This window comes from Manis javanica, chromosome 10, assembly GCF_040802235.1.
Source record: "Manis javanica isolate MJ-LG chromosome 10, MJ_LKY, whole genome shotgun sequence".
NCBI lineage: Eukaryota > Metazoa > Chordata > Mammalia > Pholidota > Manidae > Manis > Manis javanica.
Window position 1 is genome coordinate 6,128,476 of NC_133165.1, and position 15,659 is coordinate 6,144,134.

At 45.9% G+C, this 15,659-nt stretch overlaps 1 protein-coding gene and 1 long non-coding RNA gene across 38 annotated transcripts in view; one reads left to right on the forward strand and one right to left on the reverse strand.

Moving 5' to 3' along the window:
• RBFOX1 (RNA binding fox-1 homolog 1) overlaps positions 1 to 15,659 on the forward strand; it is a 1,840,194-nt gene that overhangs the window by 1,708,332 nt on the left and 116,203 nt on the right. For all 37 annotated transcript variants that reach the window (XR_012121954.1, XR_012121955.1, XM_073214708.1 and 34 more), the window contains one exon: positions 14,431 to 14,574. Coding sequence is in view for 35 of the 37 variants with exons in the window: in XM_073214708.1 (XP_073070809.1) it covers positions 14,431 to 14,574 (144 nt within the window). In the remaining 2 variants the exon portion in view is untranslated. The remainder of the gene's footprint in view (positions 1 to 14,430; positions 14,575 to 15,659) is intronic.
• LOC140843967 (uncharacterized) lies at positions 8,438 to 14,486 on the reverse strand. Its single transcript, XR_012121958.1, has 4 exons — positions 14,357 to 14,486; positions 12,879 to 12,967; positions 9,047 to 9,122; positions 8,438 to 8,622 (listed from the first exon to the last, which is right to left on the reverse strand). It is a non-coding gene; the product is annotated as an uncharacterized lncRNA (long non-coding RNA).

Here is a 15,659-nt window from a genome sequence, read left to right on the forward strand (position 1 = left end):
TTTCTTCATTTCAAGAATCGGACTTGTAGACCATCTAATGATCTGCTTGTGAAACCCATTAATGTGTACCCACCAAATTTCTAGATGAATAAGACTTTCTCTGAGTAGTTTTCCTATATTCTCCTCTGGTTGAATTATGTATCCAAAGGTTCTTCATTCAGAGAACTCACCAACTGTCATGTAATCGTGAAGTTCATCATCTCTCTCTCTCTCCAGCAGTACTGGGAGATCCTAAAGGCTCTGTGTTTGTTATATTCATCCTTCATCCCTCACATCTAACAAATGCTCTTTAAATAATCAGGAGCTCTTTAAATGGTAGCTGAACAGAACAGTGTAGACCCAGGGTATTGGTTCCTCTAAGAACGAACATGGCAGACTATAGCCCACTGCCATTTTTTGTAAATAAAGTTTTATTGGAACACAGCCCTGCTCATCATTTGTGTACATGTTGCCTGTGACTGTTTTCATGTGCAAAAGAGGCAGTATGGCTCACAGTGAAAAACTATTTACTATCTGGCCCTTTAGGAAAAAGTTTGCTGTCTGTAAAGAGCAAACTGAAATGGAGATGAAGTCATTTCTATTGCCAGAGTGTATTTCTTAGTATGTCCACTTCCCAACATTTATTTACCCCACTTCCCACCCTCCAGTGTGGGAGAAATTAGCCTACTGATGAATAGGACCTGGAACTCAGAAGCTGAATTCTATCAGTTCATAGAAGTTGTGTACTTTGTGTGACAGGATTCTTTGAGTATCAAATGCGTGTGAATAGACATATCAACATTCCTAAGAATGATATTTACACGTGTCTTGATATATACTGGAAAAACCCCAGTAGTCCTAGAACAAAATGCTAAGAGTGCCTGTCTCTTTGTTTGAAACATTTATACAAAGAAAAAAGTAATTAGTAAGGGAAATCCAGGGAGTTTAGCTGAGATCAGTTCCATCTTAAATTCATCACCAATTTTCTGCAACTGAATTGTGCTCTCAGCGTTTTTCTTAAGCCTGGAAAATTAGCATAATGTGCAGATTTGCCATTTGGTTAAATTAAATCTTGCATAATATGTTAGGGGGAAAAATCTTTGAGCTATGTAGATTTGAGGATTCACTGCAAAATGTCAACATTTTTTCCTTTTTCAATCGATGTTTAAGTTGGCCTTGATTTCTGATGGGATAGGGGATAAAAGAAAACCAGGAGGCTAAGGTGGGGTAAGAATAAAGCTGCAAGGGAGTCACTGCTGGAGGCAGCGGGGCCTCCAGCAGGGAGGGGAGGCTGAGTTACGGAGCCAGAAGAGGCCATGCGAGCAGAAGGTAGTGGCAGAGTTCCTGGGAGAACCTGACAAATTCCTTAAATTCTCTGGGTGTGGGGATGTCACTAACTAGAGATCCATGCCTACTTCTTACCAGAGGACTGATAAAGGTGGAGGCTGGCTGGCATAGTCTGAGATAGCAGGGTGGGAAGGAATTATCCTGGAGAACATGTTAGGGCAGCCACCACCTATGCTCTGTGGCGTGCCCCTGGCACTGTAACGAGCCTGAAGTTCAGAACACCAGGGCAGGAGTTCTAAGGATTCCAGGAAACCCAGCACTGAAGGAGGGGACTCGCATTGAAAGGAGGCTCAGGAGATTGAACACCCACCTTAAAGATAGAGGACTTTGCAGCAACAGTGGAGGGCGACAGGATAGCTTGGGGATCACTACCTCTAAGCACATCGACACCTCAGTCTCCCCTGCACCCACAGAAGCCACCAGTGGCACAAGGTCTCCAGCAGAATGAGAAATAAAGCAGAAAGGGGCACTTGCTTCTCAACACCAGGATGCATCTTACTTTATTGGATGCCCTCTGCCTTTTCGGTCCCTTCTTCAAACCTCCAGCCCCCAAAGAACAAGACCTAAGAGTGGGAGAAGGAAGAAGGCCCCAGAGGCAGACTTTCTCACACGGATGCTGCAAAGCGCTGGAATGGTAGGCGCCAAGGGGTAGGAAATGCCCCTTGTCTGCTGCAGGCCTATCAGGACACATGTCTGCAGCAATGGGAAGAGAGTTTGAATCACATTGACTCTGGAAGGTTTAAAATGAACTGGTTTGAGTTTTTAACAACCAAGTGGTCAGAAAGAGGTCAGTTTGTCTTCTTGAGGTGTTGTTAAGGGGTTTGACCCAGGAAATGTCAATGCCTGGGCTCTCAACCATTCTGCCATGTGCTGGGTGGGCATCCTGAAGAAGCTGGTAGCCTCTCTGAACCTCAGTTCCTTTATCATAAGATGGGAACAAATGATAGAACCTTCCTGTCTGAGTCATCAAGTGATACATGAAACACAGTACATGCAGAGAGCTTGGCAGAGCGCTGACCATTCAGCCAATATTTGTTAAATGGCTGCCAGGTGTCAGGCACTGTTTCAGATGTTGATCATTCATAATTGTTACTGGTCACGTGTATTGACTCATTTGAGGTAGGTGCTAATAAGATGCCTTTGTTCTCAATGAAGGAAATGAGGCCTCATGAGGTTCAGTAACTTGATCAAGGTCACACAGCTAGGAGGTGGTAGAGCTGGAATTCAAACCCAGATCATTTGGTTCCAGTCTACAAATGCTTACTGTTATTGTTATTATTAGTAGTAGTTATTTTCAACTCCTTATCCCTGGAACTAAAAACCAAAACTTTGAACACAGAGAAAGTGTACTTCCCAGGATCTTATAACTCTGTCCTCTGATAGATAGACACAGACTCCCACCCCTGTGTGCTGTGTCCCCAGGACTGAAGTATAGTAGGTGCTCAACCAATATCCTTTGAATGATTGGATAAGACAATACCTGGTTTTAAGCCCAGTAGAACTCCTGTCCATCTCTAGGACAGACACATTCCTTGCTCCCACTGCTTCTGTGACACTGCTGTGGGCTGATTTTGTCTTCCACAAATTCACGCTATAGCCCTACCCCACAGGATGGTGGTGTTTGGAGATGGGGACTTTAGGAAGTAATTAGGGCTAGATGTGGTCATGAGGGTGGGGGCCTTCTTGATGGAATCAGTGTCTTTGTAAGAGGAGGAAAAGGAGAGAGCCGTCTCCCTCCACTGTGCGAGCACACAGGGAGAAGGTGGCAAGCCAGGAAGAGGACCTCAGCAGAAGCTGCGTTGACTGACACCTTGATCTTGGCCTTCCAGCCTCGAGGACTGGGAGAAATAAATGTCGATATTGCAAGCCACCCAGTCGAACGGCATTTTGTTACAGCAGCCCGAGCTGACTAATGCAGACACCTTGACAGCCTATCTCCCTTACGAATGTGTTAAACACTTGGCCCCCCTTGCATGCTCCTCCTGTACTTGCAAAGACTAAAAAATAGCAAAAGAATTTGGAGTCAGCCCTTCTCTGTCCTCCAGTGCTTCCCCTTTCTAAGGAATTTCATCATCCCAGCAGAGCATTGAATTTATTCCAGTTGAGAGAAATGTGATGAATTTCTTAAATCTGTGTCACCTGGGCTGTGGAATCAGCCCCGCCAAGCTAGGAAGGAGGCATTAACTACATCCAAGGCTGTGTGTGATTAACTTATTTGTTTGCCTCCAGAGCTAAAATGAAAAAGCAGGAAGCTGAGTGAATCCATGCGGGCCCCCTTTTGAAGTAGGATAGCGAGAAAACCTGAGGCGTGGGTTTTAATTCACATTCCTTGGGCTTACCATTATTATTACTTTTAATAGAAAATAACTTTGCACAATCTTGCTTCGTTTTAAATGGAGACTATGCAGTATTGTCTCATGCAGGGTATGCAGTCGATTTAGCATGCATGATTTTCTCCCCCCGTCTTCTCTTTCCTCGGCTCTTTGGTTCTTTGTACACATTCAATATAGTTACATTTTTGCTTAGAACATAGATAGTTTTCCCCTCTGAACTTTTCCCGATTGCTTTTTTTTTATCAGGTTTACAAATCAAATCAAATAGGTATATTGCAGAGCTCTGTGATATTATTTTCTGAGCTTATAATACAATGTATTGAGTTATGCCAGTCCAGGCTTTGCTCCCGCTCTTCTCTCCAGATGGAGAGAGAGGGACTGTGCACCCTGTAAATTCACTTGGCGCGCCCGGCATTACAGGCTAAATCAAGACCCGCTATTGAGGCTGCAAGAAGAGACAGAGCCAGTGTTTGTGACACAAATCAATTTGGTCCATAGTACATCACAATGGGTACTCAGCCATCGCTCACGGAATATTGTCAACTTAATCAAATAATGCCTCCAAGACACTCACAAGCTTTTCTCTCCGAGAAATCACTTGATTGGTGGAAGAGGGAAAAGCAGCTGGCTATGCAAAAGTACACTTTTTACTTATCACGGTTAAGCGCTTTGTGCGTGGAGGGGAGGGAGCCTGTAGGAGACGGAAGATACTGAATATTCAATAGGCTGACAGGGGGGGGGGCGGGGGGGATGGGACTCCAGTGGTGTCCTGTCTTTTGTGTTGGGTTCGGATACCTTCCTGGCTGAATTGGGGATTCCTGTGGAGAAGGAAGTGGCCTGATCTGAGAGGCTTTCTAGGGCAATGCCATAAATATTTGGTGCGTGCCTACTGTGTGCCACAGTAAAGGGCTTCAGAAATGATGTGATGTGTGATGGAATGTTAGTCTTTAGGATGTTTGTGTTCTAGTAGAACAGAGAGATAAATAAACTGGCCATTAAAAAATATACAGTTAATAAGGGCTCAGCAGAGGGAACCACAGGCTGTAGGGACTCAGAGGTCTGGAACAGCCTGGTTTGGGTCCGTTGGTTGTGATAGGGCCCTATTTCCAGAGCTCACCGCTCTGTTTCCAGCCCAGACATAGAGCACGGGCAGTTAGAACTTCATCAATTGAATCTACTCCTCTGTACAAAAGCTTTGCTGTTGCCCCCTAGGGTTGGGCAGACTTTAGACTTTTTGAAGCATCGTCCCCTTGACCTTGAGAGATCATTAACGGCTGAAAAGAGTCTAGGACAGGGAGTTAGAAATCTTAGGCTCGATCCTGGTTCTACTATATCCTCGCTGTGTGACTTTGGGCCTTTAATCTCTCTGTGCTTCAGTTTTTCAAATAGTCTTAGTGATTCAGTAGGATAAGGTATGAACAACATTTCACAAGATACCAGGCTCACAGTAGGTCCTCAGCAGAGTTTATTTCCAATTCCCCATCCCAGACTGTTTAACCAATCCCACACTTGGCTTACGAGCAGCCAGCGGATAGTGGCATTCAGCATCGGATGTCTCAGCTCAAGCTAGGGGAAGGGCAAATGCCTCCCGCAGCAGTGGTCCCCTTCCAGTGGTCCATGGACATCCTTGTATCTCTACGGGAATTTCTAAACTTCCTGATATCCTGTGCAAAACTCAGATGTATATGCCTTTTCCCCGCTGCCTTCACAAAGCCCCCAGTGTGTCCATGGACACAAAAACAGGTTAGAAAACCTTTCTAGTGCAATGGGTTGAGTTCATTCTCCTCAGTCCTCATCCCCACCCCAGCAAGGAATTGAAAGGCAGGACCAGAGTCAAGGTAGACAAAGGCAGGTTTACTTGATTGACAGGGTGGGGTCATTTGATTGACAGCTCTAGTTCTACACCCATTCCTCTCGGGGCACATGTCTTCTCCCAGAATGCACACAGAAAGCCCATGGGGGTGAGTGGAAGCAAAGCCACAATTTTATTTTAATGAAATTATGAAGAGGTGTGGTTTGGACAGTTCTGAGTTTTGTTCAGTTGCGCCTGCAATGGGACCAGTTTGACCCGGTCCCACAGACAAGGTCCCATCTACCTGCAAAGCTTCTGCTGTCTTCACATGGGACCCCCTACCTGGAGCGCTTGGGCAGTTTTTTCCATGAACTTTATCTTCCCTTTCCTCGGCTGCTCATGTCTGTCTTTCCACCAGACAGTAGACTGTGTATAGACAGCCCTGGCCTGTCTATGTGATGTGCATTATCTGAATCCTCACAATTCCACCCAAAGAAGTTGTTTACCCAAGTCTGTTTCATGTTTTAAAACTATTTTTTATTTAAAACTTAGGCATAGGGAGTTAACTTCCAAATAGCCATACTCCCCATTTCAAAGCACCCAACCATCATGGCCTGGGGAAGATATTTTCTGTCTCTCTCCTTCTCTATTTTCTTCCCTTTTAAGTTCATTCTCCACTCCCACCCCTTCAAGACACCACCTATCTAAAGCAGCGCGGTCCAGGGGACCCCTCGCAGTGACAGGAGCATCTGTACATATGCCTCTAATGAGCAAGTGTGTTAGCTTTCTGCTGCGGCCGTAGCAGGTTACCACCAGCCCGGTGAGTCACACTCCCCGGAGGTGTGGGCAGCTCTGATGGCAGCGTCCGGCGCGGGTCTCACCAGGCTTAAATCAAGGTGTCTTCAGGAGTGCGTCTCTTCCTGTAAGCTCTGGATAGGAGCCCTTCCTTGCCTTTTCTGAATTCTAGCAGCCCCTTCATTCATTCTCAGCCTCCTGGTCCACTTCCTCCGATTTCAAAGCCAGTGATGGTGGGTTGAGTCCTCACCCCCGGCACTTCAACACTGGCTACACCTCCTCCCTTTTCTGTGTCTAGGGACCGTGATACTCACGCTGGGCCTGCTGGGTAAACCAGCATGTCTCCCTATTTTAAATCAACTGGTTAGCCATCCTAATCCCCCTCTGTCATGGGGAATAACAGTCACAGCATCCAAGCTTTAGGAAATTAGCATTTCTATGGGGCCATTATTCCACAAGCTACAATACCTGTCCACCTGGAGGTTTGTCCAGGAACTGAATTTTTTATTTGATTCAACTTTCATTTAAATGTAAACAGTCACTTGATTCAGTTATTAGAAACCTTTTGGGGGTGCTTGGAAATCTTGTCCACTCAACTGTCAATTTTTCCAAGTCTAAAATACAGATGAAGTATTTCCAGTGACATTTCAGTGTCCATATTGAGATGAGTGGCCCTAAGTGTGAATTCTATGCAAGATTCCAAAGATTTAGTACCAAAAAATGTAAAATATCGTTTCCTTTGATTACATATAGAAATCATAATTTTGATAAATTGGGTTAAAATAAATATATTCTGAAAAAGAATTCTACGTTCTGTTTTACTTTTCTGAACTGTGGCTTCTTAAAATTTTTTAATTATCTATGCAGCTCTCATGTAATTTTATTGGACGGAGCTGTCCTAAAGTGCTTGATCACCATCCTTGAATTGAAATCTACTGCTGTGTTGTGAGCACATACATTTTTAAATTCGATCATGTGGGGGACAAAAAATAATTTTCCCTCTACCCTTCTAAGTCTTCCACCTAGACCTCCCCTGTAGTAAAAGACAGATTAATTAGAAAAAAACAAGCAGAAGTTTAATAACATGGTTACTTCCTACATACATAGAAGAGACCCCGGGAAACCGAGAAACTTCCAAAATGACTCAAGTCACCATCTTAAATGCCATCTCCAGCTAAAGGCAAAAGACAGAGCTTGGGGGGAGCTAGTTTTGGGCAGGCTACCAGGAAAGACAGAGTAACAAGGGTGAGACTGTTCTGTCCATTTAAGTCTCTGCTCTCTCCATTCATAAGAGTTTTAGAGAGTTAATCATTTCCTCTTCCTGGTACCGAGGAGACACCCCTCCAAATGGAGATTTCCCTTATAAATATCCCTTATGAAAGGTAACTTAATTCTGTTTTCAGAGCTTCTCCTGTGTCTGGTGTTTCTCCCAAATAACCCTTATGCTACAGAGACATATTCTGGGGTGGCAAAGTTTGCTACCCCTCATCAAATATAAATTGGTTCAGTTCTTGTTTTATTTCTAATGGTCTGTACCCCCATGTACCCTCGGCACTGTGCTCCCAAACCAGTTGCTCTCTGAATTGCAGTTTCTGCCGACAACTTCCCCACCTTTTACTCATCCGTCTGCTTGACTGTCGTCTCTGTTCCCTCCATCAACTGGGCATCACAGACAACTCGGTGACCGAACTATTTCATCCCAGCTTGCTCTGAGGAGATGGCCCAGAAAGGTTTAAGGAGCTGGGCTAGGAAATGATGGAACTGGAGCTTAACTAGGAGATAGCCAGTCACAGTCCCCCTCGCTTGTGGGTCCGCTCCTAGGCACCCGCTCAACCCCAGAGGACTCCACGCAGGTGAACTCAGCAGTGCAAACCTGGCCTCAGAGGGCCGAAACCTGGGGCAGGGCCAGTATCTGAAAGGCACATATTTCTATACAAGTATGCGTATTCCAACAGTCATCCCTGCATTGGTCGATATCAAAATCCAATTTCTCCAGGATTAGCCTTGGGTTGCTCAGAGCTGTTCATTGAATTAAGAGCGATTATAGCAGAGGGAGCCCGCGGTTCTTTATTAAGGTCTTTGCGGAAGCGCTAAGTGATCTTCAAGAGATTAAAGTGCCGGTGGTGTTTTCTTAACATTTATAACCTGGGCCAATGTCTGGGGAGTTTGTTTATTAGGAAAAATTCTGCGTACACATCTTGCCTGCTAATAAGCAGGGCAGGAGATGGCTTGACTGTCCTAAAGAGCTTATTTGGGAATCTCTGTCAAGGGCTGCTTGGGCCTCCCCAGGCTCGTGGACTTCCCGTCCATGTAGGGTCCTGCGGCCTTCCTGCGTCGTGGAGAGGCTGCCTTTGAGAGTCGTCACCATCCAAGGGCCTGTGAAACAAAAATAAAAGCTGACGGCTCTTAACACTGTTAATGCTCATGATAATTGTCTCATTTATTCACGGGATTTAATTGACACCTGACTTTGATTTCATCACCCCACTCTAAAGGGTCCAAGATGTATATGTATTTATAATTTTATGCACATGCAGACGAAGGCCCAGAGAGACCCTAAGTTAGCATTTGTGCAGCTTGCTTATTGCAAACCACCTGTTCATTTATGGCAGATATTTGCTGAGAACCTACTATGTGCTGTAGGTCAGTGGTTTCAGTTGGTTCAGTTTGGACCCTCCCCCCCCCCTCCCCCCCCGTCAGAGGTCATTTGAAGCCCAGAAGATGTTTTTGGTCATCCCAACTCAGGGCTAGGCTGCTGTCCTGTCTGGGGTGGAGACCCAAGTTCTGCTGAGCATCTTACCTTGCACAGGACGGCCTCTCACCAAAGAAGTAACCGGCCCCGCATGTCAACATTTCTGTTGTTGAGAAACTCTGCCCTAGAGGTAGGGACGAAACAGTGAGTGGAAGTTCCACAGTCTCTACTCCCAAGGACTTTGCATTCTGGTGGAGAAGACAGATGCTACAGGAATTAACAGAAGCGTATACTACAAAGACAAGATGTGACACGGGCTATGAAATAAACCAGTGGGCAAGTGAGAGGAGAGGCGGATGTTTTAGGTACTGGGGCCAGTGAAGACTTCTCTGATCGGTGGTGTCTGGACAGAAATCTGACTGGCGAAAGGGGTCAAGCCCCGAGGGGAGAGAATTTTCTAGGCAAAGGGAATGACAGGAGCATAGACTCAGGAGGGAACGTGCTGAGCATGTCAAAGGAAAAGCAAAGAGGCTGGTGAGTAAGAAGGGAGGAGAGTCAGGAAGTAAGGGGCCTGGGGCCGGAGTGTGCTGCTTCCCGTGGACCAGGGCACAGGGCCGGCCTGGACGGTCCCGAGGAGGAAGGTGCCTGGTCCTCTTACTTACGCCTCCGACATCCTTCATTTTCTTAATGTATTCCCATAGTTCAGCAAGTATACCCACATTAGTCCGCTTGGTTTTTATATCCCACCTTCTGCCTTCCCAGATAGTGTGATGAGGTTCATTTCCAGTTCAGCTGGGTTCCACTTTGGAGCCAAAGTGACTTAAAAAATACTAGACACAGGCACATTCAGAGTTCCTCCTCCAGCTGTTCATTTCCACTAAGCCTGGACGTGCAGCAGCCGTGAGGACGGTAACTACAAGCCAGGGAGTGCCTGCCTTCCGGGAATGTACATTCTAGATGTTTCATTCCATTAGCAAGTGCCTTAGCTTGTTCACATTATTTTATTTTTGTCGTTAGAAATTTCGCTCTGTGATTTTGCCATGAGCTTCCCTGAACTTCTCAGGGACACTGTGATCACTTATGCCTCCGTGTGATGTACAGTGCTGGGCTTGGGAGCCCACAGACAGGCCCCTGTCCTTGGAGTGTTGGGCACCTTTCACGAGGCTGGGGGAGTGTTTCTCAGCCCTGCTAAAGGGCGTCCTCGCATCCAGGGGCAGGGGCAGAAAGGTGGTACCGAGCCCAGGCTGGTGAAGGAAAAACTGAAATCTTCTCTCTATTTAAGGAACTCATCAAAGTGACCAGTGTGACTGATGGGAGCCTGGGGCAGGTCTGGCAGGGACATTCCCGCTTCTCTCTGACCTGGTTTGAGACCAGCCCTTTGCGATCCCCAGGCTGCCTGGAGGGGTAGAAAGTTCATGCACTCCTGGATACATGTGGATATGCCTTGATACAGTGACTCATTCTACATGGACTTGTGGTTTGCTTGTTTGGTTAGTAGGACATTGCAGTGGGTGGAACCATGCCCTTCCAGAATTGTGTCCACATCCTGACCTTCATAAACCTGCGAATGTGACCTTACTTGGAAAAATGGTCTTTGCTGATGTCATTAAGTTAAAGATCCCCAAACAAGGTCATCCTGGATTTAGGGTGAGCTCCGAATCCAAGGACTAATGTCCTCATAAGAAGAAAAAGGCAGAGGGAGATGCCGATGCCTCGGATGCACTTAGGGATGTAGGCCAAGTGCATATCGAGACAGAGATTGGAGAAATGCAGCTGCAAGCTAAGAGGCCACCAGAAGCTAAAGAGGGGAAAAAGGATCCCCAGAGGGCCTCCCGAGGGAGTGTGGCCCTGACAGCAGCACCTTCCTGGGGAATTTCTGGCCCCCACGACAGTGGGGGAATTTCTGTTGCTTGAAGCCTCCCAGGTTTGGGTTATTTTAGGAGACTGTCACAAGGGCATGACCCACAGGCTTCTTCTGAATATGGAGGGCTTCCCTGACAGTTCCCAGAAAAAGTCAGAGAGAAAATGCACACCCCAATAAGCTCAACACAAGAGTGGGTGAGGGTCTCTCCCATCAGTGTAACCCCCACCATACTTGGCTGAGGCTTCGTAGTAGCCGTTCTGTTCATCGCCTGTTGCGCTGGGTCCACACTACACTCTCACCCGTTGCGTGACATCATGCTGTATACACATGCGTGCTCAGCCTGCAAGATTTCATTTTTTCCATTTTTCTTTCTCAACCTCTGTATCCTGACATTTCTCCCCGTCCTTTCCGTTTCCATTCTCCCACGATGTCTGAAACATTTTTGGTTTATTACTTACTGAACTCGTTATCTTTAAAAATTCCTTTTAACACACAGGTATTGCAGCTTAACAATTTATGAGCATTTGTATATAGGCGCGTGCAGCAAAATGATTAATTGAGCGTTGTATGTTTTTATCAAAGGAAACAACGCAAAGATTCCTCCAAAGTCCTGTTTGACTAAAGATGATTCATTTTAATTTTCACATGAGCGGCGTAATGCTATTAATCATTTAATATGTTTAATCATAATCTCTGTGATTCCTAATTAGGTTTATTAAGCTGAAACATCCAGCAGTTAATGCTCAAGTCCAAATCTAAGTTTCCTTCTTGGGACTGAGAAGGATGCTTGTTTAAATTTGCATTTGAACAGCAACTTCTCCCAGGAGGGAACAGGTGGCCTGGAGTCTTGGGTCCTGGCTGCTGCCCCTGCAAACTCAGTCTTGTGTCAGAGTACCGAGACCACGGAGCGCTCTGAAAAAGGACGACCCCATGATTCAAGGCCATTTCCAGCTCACGGACTCATAACCAAACCTCCTATTACCAGCTGAGAAAACACAGTTCCTGCTCTGCTCGGGTCTCAGTGTTATAATCTTGTTCTTTGCCTACCATTTGAAAGTAGCAAAGTTAGTCATTCAGTCCTTATTTGTTAGTTTTTTTCATACACTCATAATTCATTCACCCATTCAGCCAGGGTGTCAGCCAGCCATTAATTAATCTGGCATCTATCATTTGTCTGCAGTGGCTCAGCCTTTGTATCATGTCCTGGTCATGCCACACCCCTGCTGTGTCCTTAAATGGCTTCTCATTGCTTTAGTGTGAAACTGATAGTCTTGTTCTGCGCACAGGCCCCTTTGTGATCCAGCCCCTGCCTGCCTCTGCAATGGGCTCCTGTCCTTGCCTTATCCCTGCCCCAGGAACCAGCTGCAGGCAGGTCTGCGCACACTCCTCAGAATCCAGAGCACAATTTCCCCTCTCTGCATTTTTCCATGCGCTTGGCCCTCTGCGGGAACAGCCTCCTTCCCCTGTTCTCTTAGGCATCTCCCACCGGAAGTTTAACCCCAGAACTGGCAAGTCTTGCAGAAGCTCCAGCTATGGGGTGTGTCCCAGACTTAAGCTTACTCTGCCCTCTGTGATTCACTCTCATAATCCCAGCACTTAATATCCTGTATCACACTTGTCTTTTTGTACCTCTTTCTCTTCCGCTCGACTGGGAACTGCATGTGATTTGGAGGACAAACCTGTGTCCAATATATAGTAGCTGCTCAGGAAAGATGAATTTAATAAGCAAATGAGAACCTTTCCTTAATGTTTTCTAAGAGAGACTTTTTGCTCCTCATATTTGACACTTAAAAAAAAAATACCATCTCTCTAAAAAAATCCCTCACCTTCCATTTATTGACTGTATGCCAGGTGCCAACAACTCTGCCAAGTTTGCCTGTTATTGCATTCAGTCATCCCAGGGCCTTACGGGTGAGCACTCTTATTATCACTCATTTTTCAGGTTAGACAGCTGTCGCCATCCTCCTCCGTATTCACTCCACAGCACAAGCAGAATGGCCGCGCGCACTGTTGCTGTCCTCATGACACTGCACCTAAAAGTTGAAGAAGTCATCTGGTGGGGCTTTTGGTACCAACCAGTTTGGAAGAGGAGTGTGCCAGCCACTGGGAGGTCTTGGGTTCAAAATGCAGTTCAGGGCAAATTAGGGAGGAGAATGCAATGAAACCTGCCAATCAATACAAAAAGTGATCAGAAAGTTGCCAATTATGCTCGTGTTATTTTAGCTTTATATATATATGTACTACATAATACATAATATAGAATAAATATAATTTTACATAAGCATACATATATCTATATAAAATTATATATTGTTATATATGTTAACATTATGTTATGTAATACGTGTTACATGTAGTATGCATTTTACACATGTCACTGTGAGGTTGTTCCCTCTTCTACATCTTTATTATTTTACGTCTGGATGCCTGCATGGATGGTTTTGCCCCAGTTACACTAAATTGCATCTAAGTAGGTGAGGATGAGCCGTTGCCCATACATTTGATGGGCTCTCACGTAGGTTTCCCATCACCCTTTCGGAGAAGCTGATTATCCGATGTGGGTGTCATCTACTGCCACCTAGAGGCAGCAGGTGCTAATTGCAGAGAAAGCTTTTAGAAACGGAGCATCTCTGACATGTTAAACCTCTAGAACTGGGAGTATGGGGATGGCTATAATCAAAGCAAATGTTACTATTACTTGTTTCCTAGTTCCTGCCTAGCTATGGGTATCAATATAATATCATGTTATCCAGGCTTTTATTTTGTTGGGGGTTGGGGAATGGAAGGCAGAGTAATGAGTTCATGCTAATCGTGGAACATTGCCTACACCCACACAGCCTGAACGTTCGGCAGTGATGGAGCTGTGCCGTGTCCATAGTGTCTAGCCACATGTGGCTACTAAGCACTTGAAAATGTGTGCAGAAGAGGAACTGACTGTTACATTTTATTACATTTTGGTTCGTTTAAATTTAAATAGCCAATGTGAGATCCACTGTAATGGAGGGCTCAGGTCTCCACAATCAAGAAACAAGAGGCTAAAACCTTAAAAACAAGATTCAAGTCAATCAGATGGTTACTTGGCCCGCAGAATACCAAACGGCCTTTTCAAGCGTTTTACTACATTTACTAATATTTTATTTGCACAGCCCCAACAGTTACAGAGGTCTCTCTTGAGATTTTGAGCTGCTTTGACGAAGGGATGTACCCTCTCCTACCTTAAATGGGCACTGTACCCTTTCTCAAAGAGGTTTTCTCTGATTGCCTGTTACAACTTCCCACCCCACCCCAGCCACAACTAGTCCCTCCTTTTGTTTTATTTTTCTCCTTCTGCCAACTCTCTGTTTTTTTATTAATGAGGTTTTTGTCTGTTGCCCCCTCTTAAGAATTTTGCCCCAAGAAGGCAGGGAGGCCCCTTTCTCTGCTTGACTCACTGCTGGATCCCAGATCCATGGGGGGCACTCGGTGGAGGGTCAGTAAGTACTTGTTGAATGACTGCATGAGTGACCCAGCAGTTATTTCCGATCCGTGACTCCTTTGTTCTGGCATTTCCCTACCATTCTGGGGAAGCAGAAGCACTTTGGAAAGAGCGTGTGGGCCGCTCAGAAACCCTTCGCTCTTGTTCTTTTAGCAGACAGATGACGCGGCGCCGACGGATGGTCAGCCCCAGACACAACCTTCTGAAAACACGGAAAACAAGTCCCAGCCCAAGCGGCTACACGTCTCCAACATCCCTTTCAGGTTCCGGGATCCCGACCTCCGACAAATGTTTGGCGTAAGTACCGCTTTCCTCCTGGGCAGTGCCGGCTTTGGGCCCCAGGAGCCCTCCCCTCCCCAAGTAAGTTCCTGGTATTTACGACACAAAGGTGAGATGTCCACATGGGTGGGGGAGGGGGGAGGCATTTTACAGCCTAATCGGTGGGCATACTGTGGCTAAGACCTCTTTATGATTTTAGTGTAAGTTTCTTTGCACATGCTCACCAGCGTTCCCACTTTGGCCCATGGTCTTCTCATTAGCAACCTGAAGGCCAAATGGAAAATGAACTCCCAGATCACACACCGTTGCAACAAGCGCGTTGGTGATCTGCATCACGTGGCCTGGGCCCCCAGGTCATGGCTAAAATAAGCATAACGGGTCCTCTCGGTTCTTTCTGAGCAGTTGCCAAATCACTGTGGCATATTTCTGCATCCCTGAGTCTTTCCCAAGCACTGTGCATTTAGATTTCAGGTGCAGCTGTTGAGACTACTTAGTCCTGCACAAAGCTTCGTTAAAAAAAAAGCCATGGAGATTTCCAGGTTTGACCTGCATCCCCCACTATACATTGTCCTGGAATCAGTGGTGAGAATTCAGTTTCTTACCGTGACAGCCTCGCCTGGGTGCCACCGTGAAATGCAGAACAGAGCAGAAGCCACAACTAACTGATAGGGTTACTTCCTCATGAGACATCATGACCCTGATTCTTTTTCCTGGATGGTACCCCGCACTCTTCACCTAGAGAAGGAATGAATTAGCCATTTCTTTGGGGTCAGTTCCACCAAAGGACAGCGCTATGACAGGGCTTGGATATCATTCATTTTTGCAAAATACTTGCAGTCTGTTTGTCTGTGACATCTCAGCACTGATGGGAAGGGTCTGTGAATTCAATGAACAGAACCACATTCTTCACATGTGACTTCGAGTAAAGGTTGGTTGCTTGGAGATTTTTCTTCTGAGAGTTTATGGATGGTTGCAAATATTCCGAAAGGATTAAGAGGATAACCAACTTCAATGCCGAGCTCTGGGCAGAGCCTCTGTCAGTCCCCATGGGAAAGGGGAGGCTCTGGTTCATCACGCTGGGATTGTGGGGTCGGTGTGCACCT